We start from the raw sequence: 19,462 nt of genomic DNA, 5'->3' as shown, positions 1-19,462 counted from the left end.
AAAATATCTTTCCTTCCTGCATTTCAAAAGCTTGAACTTTGCTCCTAAAATGACCATTCAATTCACAGAGAACCAGTCAATTTTCTGCTTCACATGAATATTTTTAAAAGCTCAGTTGTTAAATTTAGCTGTCTGCTACATTAGAAATTCAAAAACCTCTCGAAGGAAAACCTTGTCAGGGCTGCCAGGCTCAAAATTTGACCTGCCTTTTTTTTTCCCCCTCACTTTTTAAAATTGATGAAATGTTTGTGTGTGCGATTTCTTTGGGCAAGAAAGCCTCAGTATTTTTTTTCTGCATGTTTTGTACATGATCTCTTCTAGCACTTGTGCTTTTACAAGCAAATACATCTGGTAGTTCACATTTGTTGGGTCAGGCCCGGCAAATGAATCACTTCCTCCTCCAAGGGTTAATTTACACTGGCTGGAAAACTTCCCCACTTACTAGGAGCAACCACACTTTTCCACCAGTATTATTTTCATTAAAAGTAAGTGATCTGCAATAAAAAGTAATGAAAATCTGCCTTTTTTTAATCTCTTGAGAAGATGGATCTGGAGAGGAAGGTGCTGTAGGCTTTGATGAGTCAGGTTACACTGATGGTCAATGCAAGTAAAGCAGCGCAGCTCCACACCGATTTGAAATGCATTTAATATGTGCCCAAGCCGTGAGATAGACAATGAAAGGTTGTGACAGCGAGAGATTAACCGGGGCAGAAAAGTCTCATCCTGGACTTGACGCAGGGGACAGTTGTATTTGCAGAAGATGACAGCGATAATTTGCTTGCTCTGTACAATTCACCCCAGAAGTTTGGCACAGGGCAACAGTGGAAAAGTAGGGCTGTTACCCATGGCACTTTCCGAAACACATATATATAAACACCCTGCTAAATGCTGGTTGAATTGTACAATACTCAGATATCCATGATTCCACTGCAGACCACAGGGATTTCATCCCAGTGGTTGAGAAATGAGGCTGTCGCCGTGTGTGCTGCCCCTGGTTCTCACCCCGTTAGTTATAAACCCGCTAACTTGCACAGTGTTAGGTTTTATTTAAACCCCTGTAAGTGAGGGGTGAAGGCCTCTTACTTTGGTATCTTAAACCGTCCATGCGATATGATAGGCTATATCATAGGTTTGATTTATTTTGTGTGTACCGGAGGTATAGATTTTCAGGCCATGGCCCCTTCCCTCTGTCGTGGGGTCAGGTGTCACCCACAGGCTCCGCTCCCGCCTTGGGGTCGGTCCACTCCCCAGTGGGAGCATGCCCCATCCTCGCTGCCAGCCAAATCTTCCTTCCACCAGCTTTTATGGCCCAAGAGAGTGGAAAAGTTCCAAAAAACAAGGAGCCCAAAAGTCTCACCAAGAGCTGAAGTCCTGATGATAAATATCAAAAGTCTTCTCGCACATTGAGCCTGTTTTCTCAGGTGCGTGGATGACCAAAGTGGATGGGCTTTGCACGGGATGAAATTTCCTTGTCATCTCTAAATAAATACTCCCAAACACCCAATTAGGACACCATACAGTATTTCCAGACCTGTCCAGCGTATAAGCTATCTTACTGGAGAGTGCACCAGATACACCTTCAAACCCCATACTCTTCAGGAGGTACCTAGGCACAAGGTGCCCCTGAATTGAAGATCATGGGAAAGCCCTACCCTGTCAGGTTTATAAGGAAGAGTCCTGTTTTTCAGTGTTTACAAGCACTTCCTCATTACATGGCCAATACTACGGACTTTTCAAGAGGGATCTATTTATTTCTAGTTAGATTTGTACTTTGACATCAATGCGTTTCAGAAAACAGAAGTGTCATTACTTTGGCTTTGGTTTCTTGACTACAGAAATACTGTAATATATGTGGTAGAAGTACATATAAGAGGTATATCCCACAACAGAGGCCTCGGTGAAAAGTCTTGTTACTGAAAAAAGTGTTGCTTGTAAGAACACTGTGGTTTGGGGTTTTGTTACTGCTTTTTATTTGCATTCGAGACATGTGCTAGTATAACCTGTCCCTTTTTTCAGAATAGCTTTTATATTTACATACTACGTTCAACTCTTTCTTTTTTTTAGTCTTGATATTCTTTCTTTACAACATTTAAAGCTAACGGTCCAAACAAAATTTCACAAACTGCGGTGATGCAAACCAGTATCCATCCCATGGGTCACCTAAACTTACTGAAATAACTAAATAAGAATTCCCCACTGTTATGTACTGTTCTTCAGTCATGCTCTCTGTGTTTGTCCTTGCAGTTTTGTCTGCACAGTAATTTATGTCTGCTGGAGACGGGAGCTATGTGCTGAGGCAGCACTCTGAGAGGATGCTGTGAGCTGGTTTGGGCAGCCAGAACTCGGCACATCACCCCGCTCCAGAGCCCATTCGTACTCTCGCTTGCGGTGTTTCCAGCGCATTTGTATTTTGGTTGTATTTTGGGTTTTTAAAGCTTGTATAGGCTGTGTTTTCAGATGGTTAATTCCAGTAAACATTGTTTTCAGACTGAGGGGTTTTTTTAGTGTTAGTAATAAATTACTGCTCCCTTAGGGTCCTCGCTTCAGTGGAAATCTTACTAAATAAGAAAAGAGCTGTAAAATCTGATCTAATACTGTAATTGTGAGAGGAAAAAGTAGTATCTTAAGAACGATGTATGGGAAAAAGTTACGATATCCTGTTCTTATGAATTGCCTGGCTGAGGTATTTTTAAGTCTGCTGGTAATCGAACAGCATGAGCATCTCCATTTGCACTTAGAGTGTACTTTCAGTCAATCTGTGTTCTTTTCCAGGTGGTGCTTGGCAGTTTGCATTTAATGTGAAATTCTACCCTCCAGACCCTGCCCAGCTATCTGAAGATATTACCAGGTGTTTAAAACATTAAATACCTTTCTAGAAGGGGCTTCAAAGCTGTTCGTAGTAGCACTTACACTCTAATTATCCAAGAAGAGGAATGTTTTGTATTCCCATTGGCTTCTTTTCTCTTACGAGCTTATGAGCGATGCTCTGGCAGAACAGACACTGTGAACAGTGTCTATCCTCTGAGCTAAGAAGACTTTTGTATAATTTAACCCTAAAACCCAGCTTTTCCAATACACATGTTCCTGAGAGTTGATCTTAATTTTCACAAAGATGCCCAATGCCCATTTTTGCCAGTGGTAACAAGTTGTTATTGTAAGTAAAATCATAACTATGAAAGGAAAGAAGTGGGATGAGAATAAGTATGCGTGTAAATTTTGTATGTCATTTGACGAGGTAAGCAATTGATGTGCATGGTGTAGGGAATATGGTGGTAATGAATGGCTGCTCCCTGCTTTCCAAGTCACTTAGCTCTGCAGTCTGCACCTCTGCTCTCTGGTTTTGTATTCAGATTGCAACCACAACCGGAAAAAAAACTCACCTGGTTTCTTCCTTGGTATAAGGCAGGAAAACTTCTGAGCCATGACGAGTTTTGTGCCATCAGCAAACTGTTCCCTAGCCTGTTACAACATTTTGCAACCTGTGGAAATTTTTTACGCTGAGGGTGGTGAAACACTGGCACAGGTTGCCCAGAGAGGTGGTGGATGCCCCATCCCTGGAAACATTCCAGGTCAGGTTGGACGGGGCTCTGAGCAACCTGATCTAGTTGAAGATGTCCCTGCCCATGGCAGGGGGGTTGGACTAGATGACCTTTAGAGGTCCCTTCCAACCCAAACTAATCTATGATTCTATGATTTTTAACCCTCCTTGCTTTGTGGACTACTTGTTGCTTTTAAGGTAGCATGAAGCCTTTGGCTTAGATCAGAGGTCCCCTGTGCTTGGCACTGCACAGAAAGACAGTGTGCCAAGAGTTCACACTTCAACAGAGGTCTTCCAAAAGAAAGGATTGCTTTTTCCCTCTTGTCGCCCTCAAATCTCCCCTGGGAACTCGGTGCCTTCACCACCAAGCCAACACTCTTCACTATTTTCTGTTTTCTTCTATCTGGTGATCCCTTGCACTGTTTATCACCATGGTTTTAACAGCATTTACTGTTTAAATGTATTTTTGAGAAAGCTGGACAGTTTGCTAGAGTGACAACTTACGTTTTTTGAACAGCTTGGAGTTCAGCTACCCTTTAATGAACAGTATTTGGGGTTTTAATTATTTTTTCTCCTTAAAGAAAAGAATTATCAGGTAGCTATATACCTTAGTGATTTATGATAGAAACCTGGTATGTTTAATAGGTAATTCTCCATCTAGGTAACTAAACAAAGTAATAACCTATTTTATTAAGAGATCTCCATGCTGCTTTATAAAGATAAATTAGGCGTTGCTACCCATAAGTTAGGCAAGGGTTTTCTTTTCAGAATTATTATTTTCCTTGTTAATGCCTGAAAAACTTTGGGCTTGGGAGTTGTCTGCAAATTAGTAGAGGAACTGAGGCCTCTTGCCGGTGCTTGGGCGGTGCTCCGTTGGGGGCAGCGGTGGAGGAGCACTTTTCTGAGCCGTCTTGGTGCTCCATTGCAGGTACTACCTCTGCTTGCAGCTGAGAGATGACATCGTGTCGGGTCGTCTGCCCTGCTCGTTCGTCACCCTAGCCCTGCTGGGCTCTTACACCGTGCAGTCGGAGCTCGGCGACTACGACCCTGACGAGTACGGTAGCGACTACGTCAGCGAATTTCGCTTCGCGCCAAATCACACTAAAGAGCTGGAGGATAAAGTGATCGAGCTGCACAAGAGCCACAGGTAGGCGGAGGGCATCAGTGTGGGCTGTTGCCTGCCTTCAGGTACTGTCCTGGTGCATCAGGAATTGTTAAAACCTGCTGCAGTATACCTAATAAGAATATTTTTCAGACAAGACTCCTTTCCGTGTCTTTGGTTAGAGAAGAGCTATGCAGCATGAAAGATAACAGGATCTGCACCAGAGCTTTGGCTCTGGTAGGTACCCAGCCATCTAAGGGGTACAGCTGTAGTTCTGACAGGCTGAAAGTGTTTTCTAGGTGCTGGATTTTATTTCAGACTCTCGTTTCCTTAACATTGATGCTAGAATTGGTTGCTTTTCCTCAGGGGAATGACACCTGCGGAGGCTGAGATGCATTTCCTGGAGAATGCCAAAAAACTATCAATGTATGGAGTAGATCTCCATCATGCCAAGGTATGGACTATAGTTCTTTCACCAGTCATCTTTCTGTTGTGGCATAGTACTTGAATCTGCGTGGACTCCCTGATTTATTCTTTCTTGTTGTTTTGAGACAGCCATTTTGTGGGATGCATCATGTGTCAACATGAGGAAAGGTGACTCCTGGGATAAGCCTAAATATATCTTGAAACTGTAACGTAACCTAGTCTATAGATTCAAAGATGTTGCACATCAACCTTTCATGTTGATTAAACAACCAAATCCTTTGGGAAAATATTGAATGGACAGAGTAATGAGGAAGGATATTAGAAGCTGTCCAGAGAGTGATGAATTGTCATTTCATTCAGCTACATTTTCCAATTTAATAAGGCCAACTCTGGTATCTTAACTAGATAAGCAGATAATTTCTAACACTGCAGAGAACTTTCATGCAATTATTTAGCCGTGCTGGAAACCTAATCCAACTGATAGTAATGGGGAGACAGCGGCTTGTCTCTCTTCTGAAGTGTGGTTGTTGCAGTTGACTGGAAGGGCAGTGATTCTGCTGGAAACATTCTCCCATGATGAAGTATTTTCTCTAATCATCGGCAGTTATGAATAAAACATGGTCATTCTTATTGTGGCTTGGGAGAGCCACCTACCAGCCTTGTGTTGGTTGTCTGTTTTTTGTGTTTTTTGTGGGTTTTTTTAAAAATAAATAATTACTATTTTTTTCTTCACTCTTCAAAGTAAGGCTAATGGATTTTAACATCTCTGAGGTTAGCAAGCATCCTTGGCAAATGAGTGCTGAACAAAGAATCCTGAGCTGTGGAGAATGCTGCATTTTCTATAAAGGTCAAGTTACTGTAAGCCTGTTTTTATGCTGCAGCAGATCCTTTCAAGAACCAAGATAAATTTGCAGCTCGGATCTTGAAAGGGCATGCAACCGTGTCCCTGGGGCATTTCGTAGGAGCTGTGCATGTGTGTTACAGAATTCAAGGCAATCTTTTGTGTTCTGCTACTTGCCTTCACTGAAAATGAAAAATATGGGTATGGCTCAATGGGCAGCACTCTACCAGGAGGCAAGCCACTGCTTTCCCTGTGTCTTGCAGATAGGCACAAAATCTTGAGGCACATTTGGAGCAGACATAGAAACGGATTGGCGGATGTCACTCAGTAGCTTTTTTTCAACATCCTTTGTCCAACACAAAGAAATGTGCAAAACAGCAGCAAAGTGAGTTCATGTTCTAAATATGTTACAGGCTTCATTGCTGAAAATTTAACATAGCATGGCATTAAGGCCTAAGCATTTTTTTCAGAATATTGGAGAAAGGCGGTGAAATTTAACATGGGATATCCTGAGATAACCTTTCCCCCCAAAAAACCCCTATCATTCTCCAGTTTTACTCTTCTGTTTTTCATATGGAAAGACTCAGAGCAAGAGAAGCTGGTAGACAAGCCGATCCCTCTCTAAAGCGATGTTCTTAATTTAAAAAGCTGCAGTGCTAACTGAATTGGGTCTGTCTGTGGGTTAAGAAACCCAACAGTAATCTTGGAAACTGAGCTGAAAGTGGAAGAAGTAGACTCTGCATGAAAAGTAATGTTTAGTTTTAATTAGGTCTGCCAGTGAGATCTGATGGTATCAGGCTAGGGCACAAGTATCTCTGTGGATGTCTTTTTGAAGTGATGCCATGGCAGATGTCCCTATGTAAATGTCAATTCATTAAGGCTGTCCTGGTATCTTAGGTATTCAACAGATGCTGGACTCGCCAGCTGCTGTTAAAACTAGTTCTCAATTATCCAATGCAAGGCTACGATAAAAAATGTGTTCAAATAGACAGATTTGTCCTCTCGGCTGTCACCGCTCTGATAAAACCTCCCATTCGTATGCAGAGTTGCAGGGATTCGCAGCTCAGCGTCTCGTGCCTCGGCCATTACGGCTAACAGTTTTCTGTTCTGTGCAACCACATCGCTCCTGAAAAAAGCCAAATTCTCCTCTTACTTGGGTTTCATTTTACGCCAGTAGTAGCCCATTGAAAAGCAGTTTCTGACACCGACAAGTAAAAGAAGCCGTGAATCGACTTAGGTCTTCTGCAAAGGTGGGGGTGAGGGAAGAAGGCATTTCTCAACAAGTTTTTGAGAAAATACATCAAAAGAAGGAGCCCCTTGCACCTGCAGCTGCGTGCCGTATGTGAGCATGCGTGCATTTCAGGCATTCGCCAGGCAGTGGAATTACTGGCAATGAGACTTTCTTTTTTAGAATGCATTCACTGTATTTAGACATTGCTCTTTGCTTAGGAAACTGTGAAATTGAAGTCCACTGAAAAAAATTAACTTTGTTCCTTCTGTAGTACCTCACAATGATACCATGTGAGAGCTTTATTTAGAAAAAAATCTACCTTTAAGGGGTGATGCCATCATTGCTGGAACACACATCCTTTATTGGTGTGTTTTCTAACACTGGAGTGACTTTGTGGCACTAACTGTATGTTGTGTCACTGATTTTAAAACATTTTTTTTGTATTTCAAGCTGTGCTGTAGCCTTTTCATCATGACTGACCACGCGTGCCTTTGTGTTCATCTTAAAATGTAATCAGATTTTCACTGTGTGCCTAAAAGATGGCTTGTCGGGAAAACCAGAGGAAAACGATGAATTCATTTCATGATTATCATAGGGTGACATCTTCATAGCTTCTGTTGTCAGACTTTTGTAACTTTACGTTATTTTAAAATAATTACCGAAGGACTCTGTGCTTTAAGGTGGATCCTTCTTTTCTCCAGCAGTATTAGTACTTAGGTAAATGGAAAAAAACCAGAATTATACAGGCTAGTGGTAGCAAACAGTGAAGATTGGTTTTAGACTATTTGAAGGCTTCTAAAGGAAAGAGAAGTGTATACTTCTTACTTAAAAAGTACATAATTTTGGGTATATTCTGGGTATATATATTTGTGGCCAAATCTTTTATAGTGCTAATGTGTCTGACCTACAGCTTCCCTGTCAAAAATGGGTTATAGCACAGGCACAGTCACACACTTTAAAAAGAATCTTTCTGGTCTAAATGCCCAACTTTCTGCCCGCTGGTCATTTCAAAGTGAAAATACTGAGCACAGGCACAACAGCCTTAAAGAAACTAGCAAACCAACTAAAGCCAAGACAAGCAAACTACAGAAGAAAAATCTGTCTAAGGATTCACAAGGCTTAGTCATGGACATGATGCCGGGAGAAGTAAATTAGTATGCTGTCCTACTTAGTTTCAATCTGTTTTTTGTGCTAATAACTTTTTTTATTACGCTAATAAAATTTTGCTATATGGTTAACATAATTCTTTTAATAACATCTAAAATTTCCCCCCTCCTTTTGGAGTCTTTCTAAAATATAAGGAAACATTTGCACCACTCAGTTTCTCTCACCCTGCCCAACCTTACTATTACTTGCATGAATGCAGTCAGTGAGTAGGGTAGCTCTCAGAAATCAGGTCACTACAGCTGATGCATTAAAAAGACGTAGCTCAGATAGAAACACAGTATACAAGAATCTGTAGTGCTGTGGGATGTAAGGAGAGAAATATTCAACAAAGTGCATTGCTTGCTTTTCCAGGATTCTGAAGGAGTGGAAATCATGTTAGGAGTTTGTGCAAGTGGTCTCTTAATATATCGAGACAGACTCAGAATAAATAGATTTGCCTGGCCAAAGGTTCTGAAAATTTCCTACAAGAGGAACAACTTCTACATCAAAATCCGACCAGGGGAGGTAAGGGCATCCTGACACTCTTCAGTGAATGAACCTTTTCAAAAAGCCCGTGTTGTCATGGATTTGTTGATTTGTCATGTCTTACAAGCCTTTAACATTCCTCTCCATTTATATTTTTTAATTTGTGCTGGTTTTCTTAGGAAAGATTAGGTAAATACTTTATGTAAAATACAGGTAAAATCTGCTTTGGTGTCTTTCTGTTTACATCCATGAATTAACTTAAAGAATAAATATCGCCATCTGCATGTAAAAAGCTCATCCGTATTAAGAATACCTTGGGAATTTAAGTAACATATTGCTTATTCATGGAGTGCTTCTCATCCACCATCATGTTGTATATTAAATTAGTGTCTATTCATCTTACCCACTAAGAGATGTAGACAGGCCATACCAAATTTTACAAGTGTATCAGACTAGTAAATTTGGAGTCTGAGTAGAAATCTGGAGACTGATAAAAATGGAGTCAAGCGTCCATCATTCAGCATTTTTGGTAGCTACACGTGTTAGCCCTCCCTGGCCCACAGGAGCTCGTGTTCTGACTCTGGAGAAGGTGATGTGAAATCTCGTACAGTGAGTGCCCTCTCGTGGCTCAGCCGGATGCATAGCAAATACCTACCTCATGGGTTGAGTGTGCACCAACCCAGAAATAAGATGATAAATCTTAGCAAAAAGCCCAGGAGGAGTTCAGGATCATCAGCGGCAAAGGAGTGTCTCCATTTCAAGTGCTGGTACAATAATCGGTCTGTGATAGATGAAAAACCCATATCTATTTTAGAGGGTGGAGCTGTATAGCAGGACAGAAATCATCTGGATGAGGACTGGCATTTCTCCCTTAGTGCAATATGGCAGTTAGGAGTCCCGAGCCAACGTCTCCAGTACTGGCTTTGTAAGGGACCTGGGAAACCTGCTAGGCCCCCCACCGGCCCTAGGGCCTGAGCCTTTTTTAGAGTCCTAAACCAAAATCCACAAACCTACATCTCCTGCCTCTCAGCAGGGTTTTAGTAACCAACTTCCCAGTCTTAAGTCTGATTTTAAAAAAAAACACAGATAGCCACTGATGTTCCCAATGCCTGCACTCAAGCTCTCCACCACTGAAGTCCTACTGAGCTCTGCTGGGCTTGGTACGTAGCATCCTGTGACCAGGTCATAGTGTCTTATGCAAAATAATCAATGCAGTCTCTTTCCAAATCACATTTGATGATAATGTGATTCCCCATCCCACGTGTCGCTTATATCATCTTTATTGTTCTGCTGTTTCCTGACTTGTTTCTCTCTGTCAGCTCCCCATAGGGATCCAGGCTTCCTTACAAGTGCCCTTCTGCCCACCTTTCCCTGATCACAGCAACACTCTTTCACCTACTCAGCTATCCGCATGTAGGCATCAACATGTTACAGCGGTTGTAGCTGGCACAGCTTTTGCATCTGGAATATATAAATCTGGAGTGCAACCTAGAAAGGTCTCTTAGTATCCCCAGCCGACTCTTTCAATTACCTGTCTTTTCCTTATCCTCCCCAGGAGATAAATTAGCTAAAAACACTGTGATTTACTAACTGTAGTTCTTTCACTGTAAATCTCCTTAATCTAAGGCTGTGTGAGACCAGATCAGTCCCTGGGGACTATTGTTTCCCTCCAGGCTATTATCAGGCTTCCCCCTGTTGTTTAAACTGCTGAAGTTAAAACAACAGGGTTAAAACACTTCTTCAATGATGTTTTTCTCAGAAGTCTCCCAAGTCTTTACTGATCTCTTTGTTACTATAGGGCATAAAACATCACTGTCACCATCAAAAACCTCTTGCTCATTATCTGGGTTTCCCCCCAAAAACGATCCTCAAAGGTTGCCATTGATTATCACTCACAGCTTCCTTCCCAGACAGCAGTCTGTAGAATATGTATGTGTGTGGTTATATACATGAGCGCATACGTTCACCCTTGCAATGAGATGTTATAGACGGAGGAAATGAAGATGAACCTGTGTACACTGTCTGAAAATAGAGGCACAGCATCAAATACATCCTTTGTCTTTTTTCCTACCTAGTTTGAGCAGTTCGAAAGCACTATTGGATTTAAGTTGCCAAATCATCGTGCTGCAAAGCGCTTATGGAAAGTCTGTGTTGAGCACCATACATTTTTCAGGTATGTGGATTTCTTTTCCTAACGGTGTGCCATAAAATGCAACAGAAAAGAATGATTCTGTCAGCAGAGGCAAAACCCTTCAAATCAAATTGTCTTTTTGATCACAGGGTATCTCCGAGCAGACAAGGGAAGGTTATTGCTTCTTCAAAATGTGAAACGTTTCACCCAAATTACTCATACTATTTCAGATAGATACTGAATGTTTAAAATCACCATATGGTCCCAATTAATCGTTTTGCTTTATCTGTGCCATGTTATTATCAGCCACTATAATTAAAGAGACGAAGGACTCTGCTGCACTTCTGCATATACGCTTGTATAGGGAGAACAACGTATATGGAAAGTTACTGGGGGATGTGGGTAAAGGTTTAAAAAAAAAAGGAGATTTGTATTTAATTACGTATGAAAATACAGACAGTAGTCAGTGGTGTATTTTTTGGTCACCCAGAATACCCAATCCATAGCTGTAATTTTTGTATTACTGAGGAATTTTGCAGCTATGTTTTTGACATCTAAGAAGACCTCAGAAAAGTTTGGGATAGTGGAATAAATGCTGTAATTAGTTTGTGCTGAGATAGTTAGCAAGGAGATACATAACAATGGAAACCCAAAAGGGTGAGATTTTCAATGGCATGAAAGGGCATCCAGTGCTTAAAAACCCCTCTCAAGGCATTTGGGAGGACTGAAGAATTTCTCTCCTTTCTTAAAACTATTGGTTCAGGCTGTCTGTACATTCATATGAAATGCAGTCTTAGCAGCAAAAGATCTAAAAAGAAATTGAATGTGCATTTTTGGGGTGTTTTCTGATTTTTAATGGAAAATCAACGTCTAAAGCATAAACTCCATAGCAAGAGAATGGCTTCTTCAGCAAACTTCCATAGCCAAACTACAGAGGGTGGGAATGCTCTAACCTGAAAAATGTCTGCGTCCCTGTGAATGAATACTGCCCGGCATTCACTGGAAACCTGTTCTGGCCCTGTCCTCAGCATAGCAGCACCATGTTAAATTTGAAGTATATGAGATATATCTGTATTTCAGCCCAGATTGGGGTCCCTGATACAAGGAACACCTTATTTTTAGTTTTGGTGATTAGAAAATAATAAATCTGATTTTCAAGGAAGAACGGACTGAGTGATTCTTGCCCATTAGGAAGAACTGGGCTCTTCAAATGCATTAGCTGAGCGGTTTTGTCATGCCGTATGAGGGGCATCCTTTGATTCCCTTTTAGCCACAGACCCATGAGGCACAGGTTACGACAGAGAGTGACACCCAACAGTTGTCTTCTCTCCTTTGCAGAAATAGAGTGGACTGATTTTTGGAGGGGGGGGACTAACGGCTGCACTGCTTGGTGTGTTTTAGGCTCCTGCTGCCAGAAGCACCTCCAAAGAAGTTCCTCACGCTGGGCTCCAAGTTTCGCTACAGCGGCCGGACGCAGGCCCAGACGAGAAGAGCCAGCGCCCTCATAGACCGTCCCGCACCTTACTTTGAGCGGTCTTCTAGTAAACGTTACACTATGTCTCGCAGCTTAGATGGGGGTAAGGTCTTCTCAATTGACTTTGTCAAAAGGTATCGTCACGGTGGTCACTGCTTTAGATTAGGTATAAACTTGTCATCTCATCTCCTTGAGCTTCTGCTGAGTGGAGGCTGTGAGTACCTGCACGTTCACTGCAGGGGCAGGGGAGGATGCAGAGAAATATTGTGCTGAATGTACTGCTGCGGCCTTTACAAAGTGTTTGCCTGGAGGAGGTCCTTGGGAGCCCACTCTTCATGGAGCCTCTCTCCTTGGCCTCACACCTGCAAAGCACTTCCCTGCTTTGGGGAAGGATGGGGCGCTTGGACCTGCCAGCCTGGACCTGCCTGCCCGAGCAAGTCAGGCTTCAATGTTTTTTCGGGGTTTGCATGAGTAACTGTTCGGGTTTTGGTTTAACTTGGCTTTTTTTTCTATGTAGGTGTTTCATTTAAGTATATGTTACAGTTCATAAATGAACTATTTCCCTTGATTGAGTAATAACACTTGCTTCCGATTACCTCGCATCCTAGTCGGATAAGCGCCGACAGGCTTGTTCCATACATTACTTTTGAAGGTCTGAGATGGAGACTAACATACGCAGGTTTATAGTAGGTCCTTCCTCCTCCTCTCTTTCTCCATGGTTCATGGAGGTCACAGTTCTGCTGCTCCCTTAGGTTAAACCAGCACGTGATTCAGAGTCTCAGCTACTTCATCAGCTGTTACTGTTGTCAGCTATTGAGTAAAAAGAGGTTGTAGTTTATCTTTGTAGAAAAAAAGACTGAAACTGAATTCAGAATTGCTAGAGTTTTAAAAAAAAGGTGAGTTCTCCCATGGAATATCACAAACGAATTGCAATGAATACAGCTGATGGTGGGGAGGGGGAGAAGCTTTGATTTAAAAGTACTAGTGACAAGCCTTCTTTTCTCCCCCTAAAGGTGCTGCTTGTCATTAATTATTTTGGAATCTTCTAATTCTGATGTGCTTCTTGCTCGTTACCAAGCAACTGGTGACCTGATTGCTGTGCATGTGTCTCAAAGCAGAAATTACCCTTCTGCATTATTTTGTTTGTAACATCTAAACAAGATGTCTCTCTCTACTCCCTTTGCTTTCGCCTGCCTCCTAAGCTCATTCCCAAGAGACAAGATATCTGAAACGCTTTTTCCCAGCATTTGTTAGACTCCACAAGGTTTTTATGATGTTAATTTGCGTAAGTGCAAATGGGAAAAAGAGGTTTTTTTAATCAATGTTTATGATTTCTTCACTAATGTTGTTACTATAATGCAAATGTGGCTGTAACATTCTGCATCGCGATTACACTGCGATCCCGGCCCTGTCATTTGTTACAGATGCAAGTAACTTTATAAATTTGAATAGTCCTATTGACTTAGAAATTAGTTACATAATAGTCAAGAGCAGGGTCTGGGTATATTATTAATGTTTTGATTACATTCTGTCTGTAAATGTACTATTTATTTCAAAATCATTTATATATATTTAAGTTTGTTGAATTATCGAATGTTTACATCCTAAAATATTCTGGTTTGGTCCACTGAATTGAATGCCATCACTTCCCAGAATTTTTTAGGATAATGAGCTCACTTAACCAGCAGACTTTAACATTTGAAAATACAAAGATCCTGGGTTTTGATTCTCAGATATTATGCCTGTGTTACATCAATATTGTCATTTCCTGTAATGCAGCACATTACTTACTGTGCATTTGGTCTGCATTGTTATATTCTGACAGATTTCCAAAAAAAATCTCTTCAACCCCCGTGGCTGATGTCATAGCCGATTCTCCTTATGTTTCCTGCCTGATAACAGTGGCAACGCATTGATTTTTTTCTGGTGTTTTACTACAGTAGCACTTTTAATGGCTTGCTAACATTTAACAACTGTGTAATGCACACATTAGCTACAGTAATGTGTGTATACACATCCATAATACATGTTTATGCATATAAAAGCTACAAGCTTTATTTCAAGTAAACAGTTTATTTAAATGTATGCACATGCTTCTGGTTTCCTGAAACATGACATAGTTGTGTTTTCAGCAATATCTCAAATGTTTTACTAACCCAGCTTTTTAATTTTATGCAGCTTCTCAGCAAAAGCTATTTCAGACTTTCCCTCTTTAAATATTTGCTTTTAGCATCAGTGAATGAAAACCATGAAATGTACATGAAGGATTCTGTGTCTGCTGCAGAGGTTGGTACTGGCCAGTACGCCACAACAAAGGGCATCTCTCAGACCAACTTGATAACCACTGTGACTCCAGAGAAAAAGGCAGAAGAAGAGAAAGATGATGAAGAGGGCAAAAAGAAAAGAGCAGAGGAAGTCACCCCGGTCTCGGCAATACGCCATGACACCAAGGTAGAGTTTTGAGGTTTTTGTATTAAACTGACCTGCCTGGAGAGCGCTCGGAGAAACGTGGAATTGTTAGGGAGGGAGGAGGTACCTAGTTCCGTGAAAGGAAACGAGAATATACATGGTTGTATGTACGTGTATATACGTGCCTTGAATCAATATTTTTATAGTTGCATTTCCTATGATGTTGTAAAAGTCAATTCCTGCCTCGGACTGTTTTCTGAAATCCATTTAACAGTCAGCACAGTGTTTTTTACATAGCATTCAAGAGCTCCTTAGGAAATACCCAAAAGTAGCCTAGCAGTTTTGCTCCTTTGGTCTTCAGTCGTATTTTGACTTTAGTATGGGCATCTTTTTTTTTTTTTTTTGACAAGGCAACAAAATAGTTCTGTGTTCTTGTATGTAGCTCTGTGCTTTAAACTATTGTATTTTTCTCATTTACTTCTCATAACGCTCTGTTTCCTTGCATGTATTTCAATGAGCATTTTTCTCTATTAACTTTTGGGTATTAATATACTATTATAAGCTTTTTTTTCTGGCTTACAAAAGCATTTGCTTCCCTCATTTGAAGTTTTGCATTGAAGAAAACTGTTTTTGTTGATGATTCTCTGCTCAGTTGTTAAATTTGATTAATCCCTCACCATCTCCAATCCCACCACCACCGCATACACGTACACACATGGCTGTGCATTATATCTACTGAGTTATTAAGACAGGGTAAAGCAAACAGGGGGACAGAGAAGATACTTAATTTCAGAGCTTGACAGTGAAGAGAAATAAGGTAGAATCGGAAAAGATCAAGTGTAAAACATCCTCTGTTTCTTTTACATTGAGGAGAAGAAAACAGTGTGAAATATTGAATCTAGGATACCATTCAAAAATTGTACTATGGAATGCACTTGCTAAACAAGTAAGATTTACCCTCTTCATTTACAAGGATAAACCTTGATGTATAACTTTACACCAACAAAACTGTCATGCATGCAAATGTTAGAACCTGAACTTCTAGCCTTATCATATAAGTCCACAATAAGGTACATAGCTAAAGGATCAAGTCCTCAAAAAGAGCTGCAGTTAAGGTACCAAAAATCAGAAACAAATTGAAGTACTGAAAATTGCAGATGAGAAAATATTTCCTTTTGAAAGTGTGAACTGTAATTGTTGCATTAAAAAAATGATCTCTGTAAAATTTAACTGGGGTCTTCTTGAAACTCCATTAGTTTCTGCATGGAGAAACATTGATGAAAATCAAATATGCAGAAAATATCCAATAGAAACTAATTCTGTTCCAAGTGTTTGTTAATTTAGGTCAATGGAGGGATCAACTGCATTTCAAGGATCATATGTTCCTTATATATGGCTAGAAATAGTCAAAGATATTTTTAGAATATTTCGATGGTACTTAAACATGCACAAATGAATGATTTTTAGCCCCCCCCCCCCCCCCCCCCCCCCAACAGGTGGGTTCTGTTTAAACCACCCACTAATAGAGCTTCAGTTCTGTAAGCCTATAGATATCTCAGTTCTGCTTCCACTGGACCTGCTAACAGTTTCATCATTCTTTATAAAGAGAATAGGGTCTCAAGAAACACAGGACAAATTTGAAATCAAATTCCTATTTAAGGGAATAGAAAGTTTATAGGTAGGTTTTCAACTTCTCCACCAAGACATTTTTCCTTTGTTTTATCCATACGTATTTAAATACCAGAAGTTATTCTAAATATTAACACTGCAAAGATGTCAATAAATGAATAGTCTGTATTTGCAAAGAATAAATTTACTTTGGCTTTTTTGCCTTTACAATATAAAGAGAAGTTCTGTGTATTTAGCTCACATAAAGTCCTGTGAGTCCATCAGCATTAAATTTTGACTTGAGCTTACTGCATTAAGCCCATAAAGAAGACATTCATAAGCAGTTTGAAGTTAGGCTTGGTTTTGGTTGTTTAATTTGGGAATACAAATTGCCTGACCTGATAGATTGGGGTTTTTAACTGTTCTGGTTAGAGAAGAAAGAGAAGCAAAATATTAAGGGGAGGGGAAGGAACTCTTCCATGTAAAAGTTGGGCTTAAATCCCATTCCTACTGTTAGTATACCTGCTAAAGATCAGGCTTAGTGGCTAGTATTGGTGCAACCCATGTCTGAATCCTGTTTGTTGGCTCAGATTTGGCACCAGCTTGTACAGGCAAATGCTGTTTTGGCTTTGAAGTCATTCTGCTCTGGGGAGCCGGGAGTGGCAGTGGGAGTGAAATGCCTTTTATAGCTCCTCGGGGAGATGCATGGTGGATGGAGCACTTAGGGTTTGGTCATGGAGCCAGTGTGCCGCTTTAGCTAAGTGCGCCTAGTTGACTTTAGCCAAAACATCTCCGATCTGTCAGCATTGTGGCAGGTCTGTTGTACTGGGGTATTTTGGTGGTGATGGCTGTTGTTGTCCTAAAGAGCAGTCATGGCTGCCCGCAGGGAGCATGTTAAGTGATGGTCACCCCTCCTGCTGAATCACCTCCCTCCTCCTACCAATTTTTTGTCCTTGAATGACCTTAAAGACTGGTTGAATGCCCTACAAGCGGCATACCAAAGCAAATCCTGCTTGTGGGTAGCCAGTATTCTTTGCATTGTGGTAAAATTTGTAGCAAAAGCATTGGGTACATTTTTACCTTTTCGCTACGGGTAAAGAGTCACCTTTTGACTATGAGGAGATGTGGCTGCGTGAGGCACGGACCTCTCTCTGGTCAGTTCCCCTTCAGCCCCCCAACAAGAGAGCACAGGATCTGCCTGTCCAAAACACTCAGCTCCCTTCTTTCAACGTGCTGCCGAAGCGGTGGGACGCAGCGTGGTGGGGGGCAGCAGGGCACGTGGCCGGGAGGGGGCCAGCCCCCCGGCGCTGCCTGCTCCGGCTCGCGGCGGGCAGAGGTGAGGGCAGGGCTGTGGGGACGCCCGGCGGAGGCCAGCCTGGGCGGTGATGGGAGCCATGCTGAGGAGCTGGCTGCCGGGGTAGGTATCGAGCTAGTACAGTTTTTCGCATCGGTAACAGCTGACGTACAGCTGGATTTATGCCCCCCCCCCCAACCAGGATGTGTTTTATTTAGGTTTAGGACCTAGCATTTTTTTTAAATATTGTAATGGAGGAATTTGGGCACAGAGAGTTTTAAAATCTTTAGGGCTTTAATTATTGCTGCTGAGGTTGTCCAAGGCATAGATGGGAAGCATCTGGCCCCCACTGGGTCTCCTCCTGACTGCAGGAATGCTGTCACAAGCAGTGTTGGTATTAGAAATACGTTCCCTCATTTCTTTGTTGCTCTCCATGTACTTCATGTTTGAAAGCTCCTTATGATCTGAAGCCAGTCTTACAGTAAGTGGAAATTGGCAGCACCTGAAATTCCACATATGGCCGTGAAGGTTTTTATGTAAATCCTGTGCTGCAGATGATTAGATAAATGCTGAATGAAGAAGTTGCCTTTTGTAAGCTGTAACCCTGATTCACTAATACTTGTGGTGTGTGGCATGGGAACATGCACCATTTAACTCACTGGAAAGCTGTGGTGTTAAAATACTGTTTATAATTTTATATATATATATATATATATAATTTATCATCACGGAAGAAAATTAACTAATTACAGTTTTCTTTTTGTCCTTTTGCTTTTGCGCCTTGTTTGCTGCTCTTTCTCTGTCACCAGCCATCTTTGCTTGGCACTGACTCCCGCCACCCCTCACCATCCTCGCAGCCTGGCCCCCATGCATCTTCAGCAAAGCTTCGCAGGAGATGCAAGGAGAGCGCTCAAACAAAGTCGTTAGGTTGTGAGGCGCCCAACGAGAGCGCTCCAAAGCACGGCGAGTTGGAGCCAGACTCTGACAGAAAGGGGCGAGTTTGCTCTGCCGAGCAAGATGTGGCTTTCGGCTATAAGCAAAAAGCCGGCAAAGGCGGAACGCTGTTTTCCTTCTCCTTGCAACTTCCAGAGTCATTTCCTTCCCTCCTGGATGACGACGGCTACCTGTCGCTCCCTAACCTCTCCGAAACCAACCTCCTGCCTGCCAGTGTGCAGCACTACCTTCCCATCCGCTCCCCCTCCCTGGTGCCTTGCTTCCTCTTCATTTTTTTCTTTCTGCTCTCTGCCTCTTTCTCAGTGCCATACGCCCTCACTCTCTCCTTTCCTCTGGCTATGTGCCTCTGCTACCTGGAGCCCAAGGCGGCCTCCTTGAGTGCCTCACTTGCCAATGACCTGAGTGACAGTTCAGAGGAAGAGGTGTGTACCTCGGCATCGAACACACTCTTTTTCGTGTTCAGTGCTTCAGTCCTAACCAGTGTTAGATTGCTGCAATAGTGGTCCTACTTTCAGAGCCTCATTTCTGTCTGTGCTGATATGTTAGAAGGGGTGGGTTTGGGTTTTTTTTTGTTTGGGGGTTGTTTTGTTTTGGTTTTTTTTCTTCTTTTTTATTTTTTTCTCGTGTTGGGAGTGCAGCTCGGGGCCCAGGGTTAGGCACAACACTGTGTGGAAGTGGCTTTGTTTGAACTGTGTCAGCTGATGCAAAGTGACTTGCACTAAACAAATTGCCACTGATCAGCTCTGAAGTATCATATCTGAACCCACCAAGACCTTTTCTTCCCCCTATCAGTTTATAGTAGGGTTAGAATAGTTACCTAAA

The 19,462-nt window shown here is 41.8% G+C and overlaps 1 protein-coding gene across 23 annotated transcripts in view; it reads left to right on the top strand.

Annotated features, from left to right (window-relative positions):
- Positions 1–19,462, top strand: part of EPB41L3 (erythrocyte membrane protein band 4.1 like 3) — a 152,709-nt gene that overhangs the window by 112,897 nt on the left and 20,350 nt on the right. For 11 of the 23 annotated variants that reach the window (XM_076329925.1, XM_076329914.1, XM_076329913.1 and 8 more), the window contains exons 6-13: positions 2,773–2,848; positions 4,467–4,685; positions 5,007–5,094; positions 8,657–8,809; positions 10,846–10,943; positions 12,303–12,478; positions 14,606–14,826; positions 18,496–19,062. In XM_076329925.1, coding sequence (XP_076186040.1) covers positions 2,773–2,848; positions 4,467–4,685; positions 5,007–5,094; positions 8,657–8,809; positions 10,846–10,943; positions 12,303–12,478; positions 14,606–14,826; positions 18,496–19,062 — 1,598 coding nt within the window. The remainder of the gene's footprint in view (positions 1–2,772; positions 2,849–4,466; positions 4,686–5,006; positions 5,095–8,656; positions 8,810–10,845; positions 10,944–12,302; positions 12,479–14,605; positions 14,827–18,495; positions 19,063–19,462) is intronic. The other 12 variants (XM_076329936.1, XM_076329931.1, XM_076329934.1 and 9 more) reach the window with 3 other exon arrangements.

Source organism: Aptenodytes patagonicus, chromosome 2 (genome assembly GCF_965638725.1).
Source record: "Aptenodytes patagonicus chromosome 2, bAptPat1.pri.cur, whole genome shotgun sequence".
Classification (NCBI taxonomy): Eukaryota; Metazoa; Chordata; class Aves; order Sphenisciformes; family Spheniscidae; genus Aptenodytes; species Aptenodytes patagonicus.
This window is presented reverse-complemented; position numbering and strand designations above follow the sequence as displayed.